The sequence below is a fragment of the Citrus clementina genome, unplaced genomic scaffold (genome assembly GCF_000493195.1).
Source record: "Citrus clementina cultivar Clemenules unplaced genomic scaffold, Citrus_clementina_v1.0 scaffold_1, whole genome shotgun sequence".
In the NCBI taxonomy this organism is placed as follows: Eukaryota; Viridiplantae; Streptophyta; class Magnoliopsida; order Sapindales; family Rutaceae; genus Citrus; species Citrus x clementina.
In genome coordinates, this window is record NW_006263303.1 from 20,335,769 (window position 1) to 20,355,543 (window position 19,775).

General features: G+C 32.8%; 3 protein-coding genes and 2 long non-coding RNA genes across 5 annotated transcripts; 1 reads left to right on the forward strand and 4 right to left on the reverse strand.

The window, feature by feature from the left end:
• Positions 1 to 1,019: 1,019 nt before the first annotated feature.
• LOC112095892 lies at positions 1,020 to 1,405 on the reverse strand. Its single transcript, XR_002904031.1, has 3 exons — positions 1,313 to 1,405; positions 1,172 to 1,238; positions 1,020 to 1,050 (listed from the first exon to the last, which is right to left on the reverse strand). It is a non-coding gene; the product is annotated as an uncharacterized LOC112095892 (long non-coding RNA).
• A 53-nt stretch (positions 1,406 to 1,458) lies between these two features.
• LOC112095722 lies at positions 1,459 to 2,998 on the reverse strand. The gene is made up of 4 exons (XM_024177832.1): positions 2,948 to 2,998; positions 2,517 to 2,864; positions 1,821 to 2,395; positions 1,459 to 1,684 (listed from the first exon to the last, which is right to left on the reverse strand). The coding sequence occupies exons 1-4, from the start codon at positions 2,996 to 2,998 to the stop codon at positions 1,459 to 1,461; spliced, it is 1,200 nt and encodes a 399-aa protein (XP_024033600.1).
• Positions 2,999 to 3,281: 283 nt separating this feature from the next.
• On the reverse strand, positions 3,282 to 3,766 carry LOC112095891. Its single transcript, XR_002904030.1, has 3 exons — positions 3,703 to 3,766; positions 3,404 to 3,616; positions 3,282 to 3,325 (listed from the first exon to the last, which is right to left on the reverse strand). It is a non-coding gene; the product is annotated as an uncharacterized LOC112095891 (long non-coding RNA).
• Positions 3,767 to 3,806: 40 nt separating this feature from the next.
• Positions 3,807 to 7,660, reverse strand: LOC112095723. The gene is made up of 4 exons (XM_024177833.1): positions 5,243 to 7,660; positions 4,327 to 4,877; positions 3,916 to 4,090; positions 3,807 to 3,818 (listed from the first exon to the last, which is right to left on the reverse strand). Exons 1-4 carry the CDS (start codon positions 7,658 to 7,660, stop codon positions 3,807 to 3,809), a joined length of 3,156 nt encoding a protein of 1,051 aa, XP_024033601.1.
• A 7,862-nt stretch (positions 7,661 to 15,522) lies between these two features.
• Positions 15,523 to 18,359, forward strand: LOC112095890 ((-)-germacrene D synthase-like). The gene is made up of 7 exons (XM_024178548.1): positions 15,523 to 15,681; positions 15,810 to 16,095; positions 16,562 to 16,934; positions 17,013 to 17,231; positions 17,354 to 17,492; positions 17,628 to 17,876; positions 17,957 to 18,359. The coding sequence occupies exons 1-7, from the start codon at positions 15,547 to 15,549 to the stop codon at positions 18,251 to 18,253; spliced, it is 1,698 nt and encodes a 565-aa protein (XP_024034316.1). The 5' UTR covers positions 15,523 to 15,546; the 3' UTR covers positions 18,254 to 18,359.
• Positions 18,360 to 19,775: the final 1,416 nt, after the last annotated feature.

The following is a 19,775-nucleotide window of genomic DNA, read 5'->3' on the forward strand; positions in this document are numbered from 1 at the left end:
CATCCGACCCTGTTTATGACAGAGTTTCTATCTGTCATTGTAGCCCCTCTCACAAACCTGTGACAGTAATTTATCTATCATAGGTATATGTGACAGCTTATAGCTATCACAAATGTGTCACAACAAAAGCAACGTCATTTTAATATTTTAGTGGTAAATTTTTTTTATTGTGAAAAATCTTTTGGCGGGTATTATTAATTCAATTTTAAATTATGGCTCGTAATTATGTGTCACAACTTTATGATTCTAATATGGTGTCACGATGTGATTTTTTTAAAAATAATAATATTATTAAAAGAATTTTTTTAAAATCATAAATTTGTAATATTTTAAATAATATTAATATTATTATTATTATTATTTTATAATTTTATAAATTCCATTGAAATTTAAAAATTACAATATGTATAAAATCAATACATCCAAATTATCTCAACAATATTATCAAAACATCACTAAATCATCACTTGAAATAACCATAACATTGTCAAAACATCATCTATTCAATTATCACAAATCTACATCCCAACACTACCATCTGGATCATTACCAGCATACAAAAACATCACAACACTATATATCATCTGAAACACTACCAGGCTGATCAAGATTCACTACTATACTTAAGACTTTATCAAACAATATAGCATACAAATTTCCCTACCACTTAGACTTTATCAAGATTCACTATCATCTGGAACAATACCAGTATACAAAATTCACTGCCACTTAAGACTTTATCAAACAATATCATCATCAACTCCACTGCTCATACTATCAGCTCAGACACAAAGGAAGCATACTCGAGACGCACTTCATCAAGCTCACTTTGAGTGTATTCACATTTCCCTTTAAACTGTGAAATGATGATCACATGTTAGACTAAAGTAAACTATATATAGTTAAAAGTATTAAGTGAAGAAATCCGACAATGCATCTGAAAGAATGTGTACTTACATCATGGAGAAGTAAACTCGGGTCTACAATTATGTCTTTCATAAACCTCAGCACATAGTATCCACACTCAGTACTCCCTGGTTGATTTGGGGACTATATCATCAACAAAATAATCATTAATACATATGCATATGAATTCTTTCAAGTGATTAAATATTAACAAGTCATGCGCTGCCAAAAAAAAAGAAGAAAAAAGAAAGTCATGATTGTTTACCAAAACTTTTGTGATCTGTGGTTTCACCCTTTTTTTACCAGTCACCGCAACATGCATTGATATCCCACTACATTATAATACATGCAATAAGTAAATAAACATGATACATAAAATTATATTAAAAATACAATATCACCATACTTGGTAACTATGTCCTTCAGGTCACTGTCGTCACCCAAATCGTTGTTCGTAGAATCCAGATAAAACGCTTGCTTTGTCGTCATATCAATTACAATCAACACCCAATGGAAACTATTACACAAAGAAATTGAAATTATGAATCAATTTTAGTAAATGATCATCAATATAAAGTAAATAGAACTGTACCCAGGGTTATATGGCATGAAAATCATTTGCCCTTTGTTTGCTTTGTTCAACCGTTCGGCAATAAATTGTGCCCTTTTTACCCTTGTAGCAAAGGCATCCTTATCATGGGCTGATGATACGAGTCCTGTGTGTATGAACCCAAATGGTTTGCCCACTATATCATTCGCCATGTGTGCATGCAACATCCTGATGCAATTAAGATGATGAAATAGTGAGAATGTTGCCAATAAAAAATATCACTAAAAAAAAAAAGAAACCAGAGAAAGGAAGTAATAAACTAAAAATTGAAAATAAACTAGTAATTATGATTTTGTAAACTTACGCGATGTATAGATGCATATGATTTGCTCCTAGCTCTTTCATCGAAATCAATGATTGACATTCATCGAGACCAATATGTGCTTTAGTTGGATGCTTGTATACCTCTTCATCCAACTGATAAGGTACATAATAACCCATTTGAGCCAACTTCTTTTCACAAAGATTTGCAAATATTACAAGCCCAGGCACCCGGTTCATATGCACAATATGATAATTCCTTGTTCTTCTTCTTGACAGTGGCTTCTCTTGAGGCTTTTTTGGTGATGTCTTCTTCTTTGGACTACATGGTTTGTCTCTTGGACAATCAAGAGTCATTCTTGGTTTCTTGTGAGGCTTCATTGGTGATTCCTTCTTCTTTCTTGGTGATTGCCTTTTCTTCATCACTTGCTGCTTTGGTGATTCTTGTTTCTTCCTTGGTGATTGCCTTTTTGTTGGAGTTTCTGGTTTGTCTCCAGGACAATTAGCAGTCACTTGCTTCTTTGGTGACTCATTCCTCTTCCTAGGTGATTGCCTTTTCTTTGTCAACGTTTCGTGCTTCTTCTTTGCAGGTGATCCATTCCTTGTCATGCCGATTGACTGACAAGCTAAAAAAAAAAAAAAGGTTTGTTATTACAGTTTTGACTACGGCTAAAATTGTCTAAAATCCAATGTTTAAGTCATTTTTTAACTTGACTGTGCACAACAATCTGTATCATACCTTGTCCTCATTACGAGCAGTCATTTCTTCAGCTTCATCTTCAATTGTTTGCTCATCTAATGGAAAGTTTGAGCTTCCAACATCTGAATGTCGAGGTTGCTTTTTAATCTTCTTCTTCAGATCACTCAACTCTGCTTCTTGCTTATCTAACCTCTCTAGTATGTTTAGTCGCTCTTGTCGCATCTGAAATGAATTGTTTGGGGTGTCAAAGTACATCTTAGGCGATATAAATTTCCCAACACCCTGCATATGTCCAGAAGTGGCAGGCCTTCCAATTGAACGTGCAAGAATATCATTTCTTGCATCAGCTTTAAATTCTCCTTTTTTAGCTTTCTCTTCCAGTGCATCCTAATTGCATAATAATCATATTGATGAATATCAATTTTTTTCCAACAGAACCTACTTAAAAAAAAAACCTTGCTATTACTTACAATCTTCTTCACAACTGAATCAACATCAGGATCATATTCACTGTTTTTCATCTTCCTAGCACGCTTCCATGCTACACTCCTGTCAAATTCAGTTTCGACAAGTCCAGTTTCCGAGCACTATAGTTTAAAAACATAATAATATCACAGCTGGTATGCATCCTTAACTAACCATGAATTGCAAGCAGTAAATTAAAACAAAAGGTTTGCCAATTTATCATCATCAAACCAACCATCTTTATACCAATAGCTATACAAGAATGGTCAAGTTAGTATCATAGTACTTACAATTTCATCAAGCAATCCAGCATATCCTTTTCTACTTAAACGATGGTTCCACTTGTTGTTAGCTCTCTTATTTTGCTGTTGACGCCTAATTCTCTACATAAAACAATCCATAATTAGATTTAAAGATGGTTTTATGAAATGTCTAAATGTTTAACATTTAAAATTATTCACCTCAAACTCAGTGGACAATCTAGAATTCACAAATTTATCCCAAACATTTTGAGGAATATGACTGTACTGAAAAGGTGGCCGCTTCAGCCTTTTACGATTGTGCTTGTGTGGCAAGATATACTTTGTGGTGAGCAAGTACTTGAAGTTTCTGAATGCACTACCAAGTGCTTGGAAAACTTGCTTCTTACTATTTGGATGAACAATAAAACGTTCCTGAGAAAAATACATAGCATAATGATCAAATAGTTTAACATATACATTATTCAATTCTGATATATAAATATAAATAATCATTTTACCTTAATAAACTCCCACAAACGGCTTTTTAAATCTGGAGTAATCTTTCTCCATTCTTGGTTAATATCTGGAATAAAAGTACGGCCCAACAGCCCAATAAAGCTTGCTAATTCAGTAGCTTCAGGGCCAACAGGTACACCGAGCCCATTGTACCTCACTACAAGCTTCCCGCCACTCATCCTCATCCTGCCAGAGTTTTTAGTTGGTCCTCTCACAGTGGAACTGCTCTTCGGAACATCATTTTCATCCTCTGAATTAGGAAACTCATCAGGAACCTCCTCATCCCTTGAATTATCTTCATCAGGAACCTCTTCATTACCCGAATAATCAATACTTTCCTCGTTAGAGAGTTCATCAGCAAATCCTTTTCCTTTATCCATAAGGTTGCTCCTGCAATAAATGCACATTTAGTATTAGAACATTATATAACATATAAATAATGTCAAAAAAGGTAATCTAAAGTCAATACAAGGAAAATATAATAATAAAAGATAACGTAACACAAAACTATTATAAGACATACAAGCAGTAAATGCCATCAGCTTTTTCAAGCATCAATCCAGATGCCATGCTTGCCATCTCTTGCATATCTGTCCGCGTCATTTAAATTTTCAATATTTGGTAACCCATTGGTCAGAGGGTTGTGTTCCATCATGATATCTATATCCTCAGCACTTGTCTTCTTTGGAACACATCTACGATGCATATGACTTACAACTGACCATCTTTTATCAAGTTGATCAGTGATATAAAAGACTTGTGTTGCTTGTGAAGCCAATATAAATGGGTCTGATTTATGACCCAGGCGATTTAAGTCCACTAAAGTGAAGCCAAATTCATCAATTTTAATACCCCCATTATTTTGAACCCAATCACACTTGAACAAAGGGATTCTAAACATATGGTAGTCAAGGTCCCATATTTCGTTAATAACTCCATAGTAAGACATGTCACCAAGAATAGGGTTTTTGTCTTTGGCACTTGCTACTTGTAAAGTTGCTGCAATAAGACTAACTCCACTATTTTGATGAACTCGTTGTTCGTCTCGTTCCCGAGTATGGAAACGATACCCATTGATGTCATATCCTGGGTGCTTAACTACAAAAGGACGGGGTCCTTGAGATAACCACCTCAAGATGTTCGAGACATCTTCATCATCATCTATCATCTCATATACCTACATAATAATAATCGTAATGAATGAATTATTGTATAAACATGACAATAACTTTACTAAAAAGAATATATAATGGAACATCTATTATTAACCTTCTTATTAAGCCAAGTTGAAAAGGTGCGGTTGTGCTCATTGCTCAACCATCTCTCATTCTTGGCTTTTTGTGAATGATGACCCTTTAGCCATTGAATGTGCTCACTACATATTTGACATTTACATATTAAGCTACTGTTCAAATTCTTTAAAAATAATTCAGTAAAGGAACAAATTAAAGGTTAAACATTAACAAACCTAATAAATGGCTAAACTTCTTCTGTGTTTTGCAATACATATAGGTGCGCTTGATGAATTAAGGAATGATCAACATGCTCAAATTTTCCACCAGGCAAAGGCTTATCAATTGAAGAGGTTTCAACATGTCCAGGAGGAAGCCCAATTGTACGCATATTTGAAACATATTCTGCACAAAATTCCAGAGCCTCTTCGGCAATGTAACTCTCAGCTATGCATCCCTCAGGGTTATTACGGTTTCGAACATAAGCCTTTAGGCCTTTCATGTTCCTCTCAAATGGGTACATCCATCTTAAGTATACCGGCCCACATAGTCTAACTTCATTAATTAAATCGATGGTTAAATGGATCATTATGTCAAAAAAGGATGGCGGAAAGCATTTTTCCAGCAAGCATAAGGTCAGCGCAATATCTTCTTCCATTTGGTCAAGTTTGGTCACATCAACAACCGTTGCGCATAAGGAATTAAAGAAGAAGCACAATCTAATAATGGCATATTTAACATGATCTGGTAAGATAGACCTTAAAGCAATAGGTAAAAGTTGTTGCATGAGAACATGACAGTCATGAGACTTTAAACCTTGCAGTTTTAAGTCTTTCATTGACACTAGGTTCTGAATGTTTGAAGAATAACCTACAGGAACCTTTATGCTTTTTAATACTTCACAAAACCTTTTCTTTTCTTCTTTGGTCAAGGTGTAACAAGCTGGAGGCAAAAAAGTACGATTATTTTCTTTAACATCAGGTGCCAATTTCTGCCTAATCTTTAAAACTTTTAGATCCCACCTCGACTTAATGCCATCTTTGGTCTTTCCCGGGATATTTAGTAATGTTCCGTAGATGCTTTTACAAACATTTTTTTCAATGTGCATAACATCTAACTGGTGACGAATAAGCAAGTACTTCCAATACTCTAACTTAAAGAATATTGATTTTTTCTTCCACCAAACACGATTGTCATCATCATCCTTTTTCTCGCCTCTTTTTTTGCGCTTTTTATCTTTAACTTTACCCCATTTGTTTTCAATACTCTCCACCTTTCGAAAAATGGCCTCACTATTCAATGGTTTTGGAGGAGGCTCTCTTTCATGTTTATTATTAAAAGGTTTCTTTTGAGTTCGAAAGGGATGATCATGAGGAAGCCAACGGCGATGGCCAATATAAGCATTTTTTTTACTGTGTTTAAGTCCACATTTTGGCATATCTTCACCGCAATAAGGACAAGCATAATAACCCTTAACCGTACAACCCGCCAAATTCCCATAAGCGGGAAAGTCATTTATAGTCCACAATAGTACAGCCCGTAAATTGAAGAACTCTTTTTTGTAGGCATCATAAGCTTCCACACCAACATCCCATAGAGTTTGCAAGTCCTCTATTAGTGGTGCCAAGTACACATCAATATCATTACCGGGCTGTTGTGGACCAGAAATTAATAAGGATAACATCATAAATTTTCGTTTCATACACAACCAGGGTGGAAGATTGTATGTTACAAGAAGAATGGGCCAGCAACTATACGTACTACTAAGAGAGCTATGAGGATTAATGCCATCAGCTGATAGGGCAAGACGCAGATTTCTAGGCTCTAAAGCAAAGGTAGGCCATTTTTCATCAACTAACTTCCATGCCGGTGAGTCAGCTGGATGTCGAAGCTTACCATCTATTTCCCTCTCATTTATATACCAAGTCAAGTCTTTGGCAGTTTGTGAGGACTGAAACAAACGCCTAAATCTAAGTATAGGAGGGAAATACCATAACACTTTTGTAGGAACCCCCTTCCTATAAGCAGCAACACTACCATCTCTTTTCTTCCACCTAGATTCACCGCATGTAGGACAATTAGAAAGGCTTTCATACTCCTTTCTATAGAGTATACAATCATTTGGACATGCATGAATTTTGATATACTCTAAGCCTAAAGCACTCATTGTCTTTTTGGCTTCATACATTGATACAGGCAAGTCATTTCCTTCCGGTAACATGTCAGAAAGAGCACTAAACAAATCTGAAAAGCTACTATTAGACCACCCATATCTGCCCTTTATATTGTACAATTTAACTAAAGATGATAACTTGGTAAATTTGTTTGATCCAGGGTACAAAGGCTTCTCAGAATCTTCTAATAGTTTTTTCAATGCTTTAGGATCACTATCACAATCCTTAAAAGCATCTTCAACCATTTCAACAGTATTACCACCATCATAATCCATATATCCACTGTCATTTTGGCAACCTATATTGTCAGGAGATTTGTTGCGGATATCTTCCCCATGCCAAACCCATGTTTTGTATGACATATCAAGACCCCATATAATTAAATGATCTTTCACTTCTTTAGGCCTATGAAATGCTAAATTCTGACATTTATCACATGGACACCTAACAACACTAATTTCTTGATTACTTTCAACTGCAGTCTTAATAAATTTTTCCACACCAGCCTCATACTCATCGGACAATCTATCATATTTAAGCCAAGATTTATCCATTTTTTGTCTAGTACCTAACATATAATTGAGATAAATTTCAACACAATGTACTAATGGGCAGCAATGATAAACGGTTTCCATTATCAATAAATTAAGCAACAAAACATTATTAATATTCAATTTATAAATTCAATGAAATAAATAAGTTTAAAAAAAAACTTGTCATCATGTGCAACAAATGTAACTTTACCAACATGCTATCATCATTGACCAAAACCACCGACTAACCATACCCAACTAATAATATCCTAAATAACTTGGCCCACATACATTTAACATTTATTTAAAAAACAATTCTAGCAATCCAGCATTTCATGGACCACAAGACTATATATATATAACCAACTAAACATTACTTGGTCCACATGACCAAACTTACCCCCACATGGTACCATTTCCTTCAAACATAAAAAAGACAATTGAAAAGGGGGCCTTACTTTTTAACTCAATAAATTACACAAAATCTAGCTCACAATCATTAAAGAAAATGTCTAACACCATTGGACCACAGTTTCGGATTCATCCCAACAAAAGACACTAGTAAATGAAAAGTACTATATCATCAACCAAAATCACTTCACACACATGCAAGCTCTGACTAAAAATTTACAGAATATAACAATATTCATACAAACCATTGGCAGTAAACATTTTTCAAACATTGAACGGAAAGGCAAGTAAAAAATTGAACAAACCTGATGTTAGAAATCGAGTTTGAAAGGGAACAGGGCAGTGAAATCCTGCGATTCAGAACAAATTTTTTTTAAATAAAAGATGAGGACATGCTAAATTAAATGATTGAGCAATTTCTAGATTTAATAGAAGGACAAAGTATAAGCTTCTTGAATTAAAAAATAAACAAAAAATATAAGAACAGAAACAAACGAGAATTAAAAAGTAATAATAAAGATAAACCTAGGGCATAAATTATGAACAAATAAGGGAAATAACAACAAAACTAACAATTAATTTTATAATGACCAATTAATTTATTCTGAATAAAATTTAAAAAAGTTAATTGATGACAAACCTAGGGATTCAGCGATTACAGGATGGCTTCTCCAACGCCGATTGAACAATACAAAGAAATAGTGACACCGACGGCTTCAATAATGGACGCGAAGGCGCAACAATGAGCATATGTGGTGATTTTGTTCCTAAAAACAATGGGTTCGAAATAATGTGGGTTAAAGATAATGGGGGTTCAAAATAAGGACGGGAAGGCTCCTTCAATAGCATAAACTATGATTTCGGTTTCCATGCAACGGATTTCAAAACCAATTTGCAGATTAAAATATGTTAATAAACGGATTTTGAGGGGTTTCACTGCTTTGGTTTCTCAGCCCTTGCTGATGGAGTGATGGGTCAAAGGTGCCAACACTTAGAATTTTTTTTATGTTTGTGGTTTACAATATACTGAAATGATAGCGTTTAAATGTTAAATAAATATTTTTATTTTAAAAATGTTTTAAATCTGTAAAACGGTGTCCTTTTATGTCCAAATTAATTCCACTCGAAACCCACGGTTTGATTAAATATTAATACGCTATCATGTTTATCTGATATATAAAAAATCTATCAGAAATCTGTCATGAATTTATGATGTACGAAAATTCTATCATATGTCTATCATATTCTTATGATAAATGACTAATTTTCTAATATCTATCACAAAAATTCTGTCATGGTAGCCTATTTTTCTAGTAGTGTATTATTTTTATTTCTCTTAATTGGAGATTTTGGTTTATGTCCCCCTCCAAATGTATTTTCTTTATCTGTTCTAAATGACCGGTAGGAGTCCCGCCTAACCCCCCATAGAGTGAAAAAAAAATTGGTTAAATAATAACTTGTAATAGAAACTTTAGAAGTGCGTGGTGACTTATCTTATATGCTACATTTAAAAAGCAACCTGCATATATTTTTAAAAAAACAAATATCAAAATAAATAAACTTATGAAATAAACACCACAACAGAAATGGCTTTTTGCAACAAAAAGATTTTGTTGCCTAAAGTGCTAATTTTGTTGCCATAGGTTATTGCTACAAAAACAAGCTTGTCGGCCCGGTCGTCGGCCTAGCACTGTCGCCCTCTATGTTTAACAACATATCAAAACATTTCTCGCCTCAAACTTCCTTTTGCAACAAAACAGATTCGTTGTAAAGGAGTCTTCAACTTGTTTAGAGAATAATTTGGCAACAAACATTTTTGTTGCGCTAAACAGTTTTACACAACAAAATTATTTTGTTTTTATATAGTTATTTACTACAAAACGAATTTGTTGCTAAGAAATAAAGTACATTTTATAAAAAAAAAACGTGTACCAACAAAGGTGTTTGTTAGCTAAGATCATTTTAGGCAACAAAACTACTTTGTTTCTTTATGTTGAAAATTTTACAAATTTGCAATAAATATTTAAATATTTTTAGAAACAAATCAATTTTGTCATTAAAAAGTACTACAATTTTTTTTAATAATATCATGGTATAAAAGGAAGCAAACCAAGTTCGTTGGGAAAGATACCAATTTTTCCCCTACCATGACAATAATAAACTAGAAATATATGTTGAGAAATCTAACAAAAAAATCATTAATGTCATTGAACTAATTTAAAAGTTAAAGGCCCATTCAGTATCCAAGCTATATATATATACAAAACTGACTTTAAGAATCACATATGATAGTCAAATACAAAAGTGGATTGTCATCTATCCCAAAAATGTAATGAGCAAAAATTATAAACGATCTCTAATTACAACTACTCCAAACTCCAAATACTTAAAGATATGACATGCACCAGCAGTAACCAAAAAGATCAAGTGATGACCAATTCAAAATACTAACAAGTTCAAGATACTCTAAGGACATCATTGAAATGAGTAATCATTAAGTAGCTGAATCTGTAAAGCGAAAAGCGGATCCTTGAGAAGAAAAAAATTGCTGCATCATACCCTCAAATTGGGACAATATGGACTCCAATTGATCAATAGTCTTCTTTTGCTCTTGAAGCTCAACATCTTGTGAATCCAATCTACTTTGTTGTGAAGATATAATACCATGCAATCTGTCAACCTCAGAAGTATCAAAACCATGGTTTGAAGTTGGGCGTGGTCCGTTGCCAAGTTCTCGAAAATAGCCTGATTTCTTTCCAAGCACTTCAATGCATATTTCCCTTTGAGTTAGTGGTTTTGCTTCTTGAGAATCTATTTGTTGCTGTTGTTGTATCTCTACCATTTGGTCCTATACATAAAGCTTTGTTAGTAAATGAAGGAAGAAAAAAAGAATTTTATTAATTAAATAGTTGAAATTTAATCCATTGGTCATGGAATTAATTTGTATTAAGGCATAAATTGAAAAAAAAAACAAACTTGTTGTTATACTTATAAATCTAATTATTTGATATTTCAAATAATAAAGTTAATTAGAGCATGAAAGAAAAATTAACAAAAAAAAACTCAATGAGTAAACTTTCATCAACAGTATGTAGGTGATAAGAAATAATAAAATTAAAAATTTTGTTTCCAACAAAGCATCTTACATGGTTTAAGTGTGCCACCTCATTCACCCAACCTTTTGTCTTGCTGAAATGAGTGACGCGAAATAATTCTATTTCACCATCAACCATGTCATCCTCAAGATAATTAACAAAAGGTTTTGATCCCCCACAATGAACATATGGGAGCTTAGCACGATTAGCTTTGTTTTTGGTAGATTGAGTCTACATTAAAAAAATATAACAATGGAAAATAAGATACATATACAAGCATATTGACAACTAGTTGGACAATTTAAAGTTCATAATATGAATATCATTGGACCGGGAAACTTGTGGAATTGTAAATGTTATGACAAAGCCAAGCCCAATCATCTGGACATATGATTGGATACGAATGCTTAAGTGCCTCTTCAAAGGATGGATAATCCAAGTAATGATCATACATCCAATGTCTCATATCACGATATGTCCCACCTATAATGTTATTCACACATCGACGAACATGTGGTAAGTTCAAATCAATCTCAAACTTTGACTGAATTTAGGAAAAAAAAGATATCTCAGTTTATAATTTAAAAAAATGACAGATGAAGAATATTAATAATCATAAGTACTTACTAATAGTTGATCAAACAAAACCTACCAATTAAACTCTTTAAATACCAAATTCTAGAGTTGTAACAACACCTTGCACAAACTCTTGGCTGGGCATAACAGGCTGAGATTGGGGAATTGTAGATGCAACAACAATTTCTGCTCTTACACGTTTGGTAACTCTATGTCCAGGACCCATCTAGTAATTATTAAAAATATACATTAGAGTTTATTAATAATCAACATAAAAATAAATCAAGATAACTATAATTTTGTCAAAGAAATTATAACATGAAATATCCTATTACTGGGCATAGATCCTACATTCATTTGACTATTGTCCACAAACTCAGGTTCTTCACCATGAAAAACGCATGAAAAATCCATTAACTTTAATTTAACAAATTAAAAATTGAAACAAAGACCCACTTAATAAATAATTAAAGCAAAATCCACTAAACAAAATCAAACTCAACAGGCCAATATATAAAATAAAACTAAATTTACTTTGAAGAAATCGTTGTCTTGAGTGGTGCCTTCCAAGTACCACTCTTCAATGGCTGGCAGGGCAAAAGAAACAAGCAAAGAGTAAAGTGGAAATATTCTAGAAGCAATATTTTAATTAAGAAAAAATTGGAGATGGAAACTTTACTTCGGTTAGCACGCGGTTTTTTAAATAAAGGGCGCGGAAATAAAAAATTAAAAAGCCTCCCACAAAGTCATGTTTGCTTTTATATTATCTTTATATTTTCATTTATTAATTTAATATTTTTGTTAACCTTTGCGCAACAAAATTAATCTCGTTGCAAAAAACTCTGAGAGCACAAAACAAATTTTCTCGCTAATCACAACTTTTTGCAATATTTCATTTGTTGCAACTGATTCAAGTGTTTGTTGTGGAAAAACTTGAGCAACGAAACATATTTTGCCTTCATTAAGCTTGTTAGGCAACAAGAACACTTTTGTTGCCAAAGCGTAGGGCAAGAAAATATTTTGTTGCCATATATTCTAATTTTCTTGCCTATTCCACATCATTAAGAAGAACAAAATCTGTTTAGCTATAGTGATAAAGACTAATTTTTGTTGCAAGATATGAATTTTAGCAATAAAGTAAGTTTTGTTGCAATAGAATTTGTAGCCAATACTCTATTTTCTTGTGGTGAAACAAATTTTAAAAGATTTATCCAAAAAACGTTTGTTATATATATATATATATTTGGTGCTTCAATTGAAATCTCCAGTGAGACCTTAGAAAGGAGCTCAAAGAAAAAAAATAATTTTCCAATGTGTTTCAAAGATGTGTAAACAAATAGTGTGTTTAAAGTATATCATATGTTGTACATTTCTCAATATTTCTCCATTTCAATTGACGTAATTATCTTTTATTAAAAAAATGAAAGAACATTGGAAATAGAAAAACGGCAGCAACTAATCGTGCGTTTTGGATCCAAACTCACTCGATAGGAACTTATAACACCTGTTTTAACACCGAAAAGGAATTGGAAGATGCGGTTATAATTCACATTACTTGAGTGCATTGTGGCCAAATCGCTTGTCAATTCCGTTGCTGTTACATCATTAATCAACTGCCCTTCATTTTTATATCTCATACAGCCAATTGAACAGTGAAAACGAAATTTGAACAACCGATATTCTACCGGTTGTAAATATTATCTATGTTTGTTTAATTAATATTTGTACCAAAAAAAATATAAAAAGAGAGAGAAAATTTAATTATGAAATAGCTATTTAATAATGCAAAGTTCTTACTTACCATGGAAACTTGTAGTCTCTCTAAAGAAGCCCCCGCTAATATTATGTTCTTAATTAAACAAAAAAAAATCGACTAAAAGGCTCTATAACTCGTTCATTTGAACCTCTTAAATATCTCTTGAAATGAAGTAGCAGTGGAAGCTAAAGTGTATCTGAGAAGTCACAGTTTAACTTTGTAAAATTAGATGAAGGGAACAAGTGCAAGAACAGTAAATATTTTGAACAAATTGGATGACATAAAAGAGAGAGAAATTAAAACAATTATGTGGACACCTGTCCAACCAAAAGCGAGAGAGTGAGTCAATAGCGCTCCTCTAATTGGTCAGTTCGTACTAGAATTCGTATAGTAGTGTAGCAGTTGTTTTCACTTGTCGTGTCGCTAAATTATTGAAATACGCACGTGGAGAAATTCATCACAGGAAAGAGATAAAATGTTGCTTTGCAACAAGATGACATTCACCACATATAATGTGTGTGGTGAGTAGTCTCTCCTCTAATACGTGCATCCAGCTTCACAAGATGAGGGGATTCTGCAATTCTAGCCCAAGTTTCCGATGGTAATGTGGACGAACAAAAACCATCAGTTTACAGCTCCAAAATAAAAATATTTTTTAACACTTATCTCCCCCATTATTCAAATTCAAGTGCCTGAAAATCGCTAAATCAGGCTCTTGAGGCTAAAATATCAAGCTTGATATATACATGATTTTGAGTAATCGGAAGTTGATTTATATTTATATTTATACATAAAAAGTAATTTTTCAATAAGGATCTCTTATTTTATAAGCTAAAAAAAAGGAAAATATACATTTCAATATATATATTTTATATTGTCCTATAATATATCAGATTTCGTATCTTTTTTTTTTAATTGATCCCTTATTTAACAAAATAAGAGACTATAATGATTCTATATGTATTTTAAAGGATTAATAACAAATGAAATTAATTGTTAGTTATATAATCAAGTTTCAATTTACACGTAATGGACTTCATAAACTGTCAGATAAGAAAATTCATTTAGAAATGAGAAGAGAGAGGATTAAGAAATAAAAGGAGACCTGGGTAAATTAAAAAAAAAAAAAAAGGAAGAAGAAAAAAAAGAAGAAGAAGGGGAGAATGAGGACAAAGAAACCTTTTGATTTTACTACCAAGCGTCTATTAATCCCTTTAAAAGAAGTAAAGGTTCATGTCATTGGATCCTCAAATGGGAGGGAGATCTTGCAATGTGTGGCTATAAAAGAATTAAGCTGCTGTTTGTTTCTCAGTTTTTAACTTTTAATTTTTCAGAAATTTATTTATTTTGAGTTACTTGTTTTCTTAATTTATCATGCCACAATTTTATTCTAATAGAAAAAGTAAAAAAAAAATCTACATTTATCTTAAATCTGAAATCTAAATAAAAAATTTTAATTTTAAATCTCAAAAATACCCTAAATAATTTATGTATTAACTATATTGTGTATAAAACCTAATATTTTTTTATTCTTAAATTTATTTTTTAATTACTTTAAATTTTTATTCACAAGGTGACAATATAAAACCAAAATATTGAATAAATCGTATTATATTCATTGTGAAGAATCGAAACTAAAATAACAGTGTTGACTTAATAATAAAATGTTGATATTATAATAATATCTTTTATTGCAAAATTAAATTAAGAAACAACGATAGTACTATTTTTTTTTATGTACTATTTTTTTTATATACTATCAAACTAGTTCTAAATTTAAATAAATATATACACTACTTAAAACAATATTTATGTAAAACTACTAGTTTTTAAATTTTCTTATTTAGACGTTGTTAAAAAATATATATTATTTAGACAATTTCATTTAACCTATCCAGATTTCAACTAAATTCAGAAATATTTTTTTCAAACAAAAATCAAACGCAACCAAGTCAATAAAATGCACGAGAATTATGGCATCATTGAAGCACAAGAAGCTACAGCAAAGAAACAACAACTCAATTTGTAGCAACCTTAAATGCCTTTAGCAAGCAATAGAAATTAAGGACATGTCGTTTCCGGTTTCAGCCTCTCCTAATAAAGTTATCCGAATAAATGCAGAGAAAGAATCTACTCGTCGTTCGGCAAATTTTGATCCTACCATTTGGGGGGATTATTTCCTTTCATATACTGGTGACTTCAAGGTAAAATGACTCTTTAGTAGTACTCTACTCTAAAGCAACTTAATACTAGTATTGCATATTTACGTTAATTACGTATAGTTTTCTTCCTCTGTAGATAGCTTCATCTCTAAATTTAATTTCTTCCTCAGGAAAGTGGTGATGCTAGCGTGAAGCATCAAGAGCTGAAGAAAGAAATTAGAACGATGCTAAGAGCTGATATCAACAAGCCTTCGCAGACTAAACTGGATTTGATTGATGACATTCAGCGTTTAGGAGTGTCTTATCATTTTGAAAGTGAGATTGATGAAATCTTGCAAAAAATGCATGAGGCTAACCAAGATTGTGATCTTGGCGATGATGAAAATGTTCAGGAGCTCTATTATATCTCTCTTCAGTTTCGATTACTTAGACAAAATGGCTATAAAATTTCTGCTGGTAAGTCTTTTTTCTCACCAATTACTCTTGTTCAATATCTTGTACTTCTCAAAAATATGAAAAAACAAAATCTTGCAAAATGTTTTCATCTTCATCCTTTATCTAATTTTTGGGAACTGAAGTTGCAGCTCCTGTGTATATGTGTTATGTCACTTAATTTCACTTGCCTTTATCGATATTTTAGTAGCGGATGGTATTTGTAGGTACTCAAATAAAGAAAACTGGAAAAGAGAATGAGTTCCACTAATTATTTCAAATGGCTCCAAGGCCTAGTTATATATATATTTCTACAATTATCGATACATGCAATTTTTGTTTGTCCACTTAAAAACGAGCATTTGCTTATCTTTATTTGAGCATAAGAAAAAAGACGTAGAAAAGAAATTCAAAATTCTCATTTACATATCGTTAATTATTGCTATAAATAGAAAAATTACATGAAATTTGTTAACGGGTGGTGAAGCAGATGTCTTTAACAGCTTCAAGGATAGCAATGGGAACTTCAAGTCTTTCCTTAAAAGAGATATTCGGGGAATGTTAAGCCTGTATGAAGCGGCACATCTCAGGGTACATGGAGAAAATATACTCAACGAAGCACTTACTTTCACTGTCACTCACCTTGAGTCATTTACAAGCCAATCCAACACTCAACTTGCGGCTCAAGTCAATCGTGCCCTCAATCGACCTATTCGCAAAAGCTTACCAAGGCTAGAGGCAAAACACTACATGCCAATCTATCAGAAAGACCCTTCACACAACAAAGATCTATTAACCTTTGCCATGTTAGATTTCAACATACTTCAGAAACAACACCAAGAAGAACTCAGAGATATCGTAAGGTTTGAACAATTTTAGGGCTCATATGTTAATGTTTTTGGCTTAATTTCTCTAAATAATATTTTTTTTTAATATATTAGGTGGTGGAAAAATTTTGATGTTCCCAATAAGCTACCTTTCATAAGAGACAGAGTGGTGGAGGGCTATTTCTGGATTTTGGGAGTATATTTTGAGCCAAAATTTTTATTGGCTAGAAAAATTCTAACCAAAGTGATATCAATGGCTTCAATTATTGATGACATTTATGATGCTTATGGTACAATAGAAGAACTTGAGCTTTTTGCCACAGCAATTGAGAGGTCTGAATGTTCAATTTTTTGCATTTGTATATTTCTTACCAAGATTAAACTTTTTTAAACTTGTGATAATCCTTGATTAATATCTAATATGAAATGCTATTGTTTATAATTTTGTTTTCCAGGTGGGATCTCAGTGCCATAGATCTGCTTCCTGAGTACATAAAGTTGTGCTATTGCGCTCTCCTGGATGCTTACAGCGAATTTGAGAAAGATTTGGCCAGCAAAGGAATATTGTACGGCCTACCTTTTGCTAAAGAATCGGTCAGTTCATTTCAATTATTGTGAAAGCTGTGTAGCAAATATAATTCTCCTCCCTCACTTTAGCAAGTGTTGCGCAGGATAAATCTTCCTTTCCTATTTTATCCTTTCTATTTTTATTTTTTAATAATTTCTTAGATGAAGATTTTGGTGAGAAGTTACATCATCGAAGCTAGATGGTGTGACCAACAATATGTACCGACAATGGAGGAATACATGCGCGTTGCACTACTTTCATGTGGCTACTTACTGTTATCAACATCTTCATTTCTGGGAATGGAAGATATTGTAACAAAAGAAGCCTTTGAATGGGTATCCGGCAACCCTAAAATCGTTCAGGCTTCCTCAATAATTTGCAGACTCATGGATGACATTGTCTCTCATAAGGTAGCATGAACTAAATCATTTATTATTTAAAATTATTATTCTATTTTTAGATGGCCAACATATATGTGAATGTTATGCAGTTTGAGCAACAGAGAGGACATGTGGCCTCAGCTGTTGAATGCTACATGAAGCAGCATGGAGTTTCTGAGGAAGAGGCAGTTAAAGTGTTTCGGGAGAAAGTTGGGAATGCGTGGAAAGATATAAATGAGGAGCTCATGAGACCACCTGTTGTTCCTATGCCTTTGCTCGAACGGGTTCTTAATCTTGCTCGTTTAATGGATGTGCTGTACCAAAATAATGATTCCTATACAAATCCTCACTTGATGAAAGATCATGTAGCCGCATTGCTTAAGGATCCTGTTTTCTTTGAAGACTAGTTTCGCTGACTATATATACTCTATAACTCTCCCTTGGATTCTCGGTGCTTGTTATTATTCGGTTTGTGTTTTGACTTGCTTGCTTTATTTTAAGAGTAAAGTTTATTATGTCCCGATTAAGCGTCATTTGCTCTGTTCTTTACTCAATAAAATTCTCGCAAATACGGCAGAAGTTTACCTTAAATTAAAAAAAAAAGAAAGAAAGAAAGAAAGAAGAAGAAACAATGTTGGTGATATGATCAGCTTTGATCCTGTTAGACAGGGCTTTAAGTAAGCCATATTTGCTATATTTGAAATTGTTGGGCTGCGGAAGCATCATTTTTGTGGTCCAATATCACTTGCGTGCAAATGGGGAATCAACACTGATGCAAATAAGGAATCCTCATCATATTTGGATTAATGTCCTTATCATTTAAAGTTTAAAACTTTGTTTTCTTTTCTAGTTTAGAACTTTATTTTCCTTTTACTTCATTGTTTAGGATAATTATTACTAATATAAATAGCTCTCTCTTATAACTTTTGAAGACAGATTTGAGTTCAATAATATTTTCAATTTTCAAAGTTCAGTGTGAGTTGTTGAATTTAATTAATTTTCATTATTCTGTGGAATTAAAGAGTCTTAGACCCTAAGGTTCACGGTATTCTTTTGAATCAACATGAATTTAATTCTTTTCTTTATTGTTGTATTCTCTAGAATCAATGGAATAATAGCACATTAAACTTCCGCTCCATCAGTTTGATATTAGAGACAAAAGCCTGATTTTTAACTATCCTTAAGACCTATATTTGTTTTTCCTAAACTCGTCTAGCTTTAAAAAAAGACAAAAATAAAAATAAAAATAAATAAGCTACAAGAAAATAAGTTTCCAACAAAATCAAAGGCCACTGTAGCAGCTGTCGTCAATGTTGCTAGCATATTTTTTCGTCACCTTTTGACGATTAGCCACTACTATGACAATTAGAACAGGTTGCCGACCATATCTCATTCCTCAAACTCTCCTTTCCACCACCATAGCTGTCAGAAAACAACCAAAAAAGCCGCGAAAGGCTTTGCATCGTTCGTCGATTTTCACCGCGCTTCGGCCAGTACCATAGCAGTCAATCAACTCTTCTCCACTGGCTCAACTTTCTAACAAATCACAATTGACGCATCGATTGTCAGAATTGAAGCCTGCACAAAATCGCCGCCTTTATCTTTAATTTTCAGCAAAAATACCACCTTTTCAAACAAGTCACCGCCACTATCACAGTCACCGACACTAAATCTTTTAGATCCACCCATCCTTTCTTGATTTTAGACCACCGTCACCAAAAACCTAACTTTTTATGTAATTATTGTTTTACCTAAAATTTTTCTTAATTTTCAATTTAGCCCTTACTTTTTTAAAATCAAATTGGGAAAACACCTCCAAGAAAAGCCCATGGGCGTTATACCCTTTATGCTGTAATTTACAATGAGGATAATGCTTCTAGAAATGAAGCTATAGTTAGCATGGCAACCATAATTGATATGTTAGTTGCA

What these genes read in the sequence shown, in the direction of transcription:
- LOC112095722 (XM_024177832.1), bottom strand. Translation starts at nt 2,998, where the DNA reads ATGAAAAACAGTGAATATGATCCTGATGTTGATTCAGTTGTGAAGAAG. An exon ending in ATTCAGTTGTGAAGAAGATT is followed by an intron (nt 2,865 to 2,947) that starts GTAAGTAATAGC and finishes TTATGCAATTAG; the next exon opens with GATGCACTGGAAGAGAAAGC. An exon ending in CATATGCATCTATACATCGC is followed by an intron (nt 1,685 to 1,820) that starts GTAAGTTTACAA and finishes TAATTGCATCAG; the next exon opens with GATGTTGCATGCACACATGG.
- LOC112095723 (XM_024177833.1), bottom strand. Translation starts at nt 7,660, where the DNA reads ATGGATAAATCTTGGCTTAAATATGATAGATTGTCCGATGAGTATGAG. An exon ending in CTGGTGGAAAATTTGAGCAT is followed by an intron (nt 4,878 to 5,242) that starts GTTGATCATTCC and finishes ATTATTATGTAG; the next exon opens with GTATATGAGATGATAGATGA. An exon ending in CACAACCCTCTGACCAATGG is followed by an intron (nt 4,091 to 4,326) that starts GTTACCAAATAT and finishes CATTTATTGCAG; the next exon opens with GAGCAACCTTATGGATAAAG.
- LOC112095890 (XM_024178548.1), top strand. Translation starts at nt 15,547, where the DNA reads ATGTCGTTTCCGGTTTCAGCCTCTCCTAATAAAGTTATCCGAATAAAT. An exon ending in GAACTCAGAGATATCGTAAG is followed by an intron (nt 16,935 to 17,012) that starts GTTTGAACAATT and finishes TTAATATATTAG; the next exon opens with GTGGTGGAAAAATTTTGATG. An exon ending in TTTGCCACAGCAATTGAGAG is followed by an intron (nt 17,232 to 17,353) that starts GTCTGAATGTTC and finishes TTTGTTTTCCAG; the next exon opens with GTGGGATCTCAGTGCCATAG.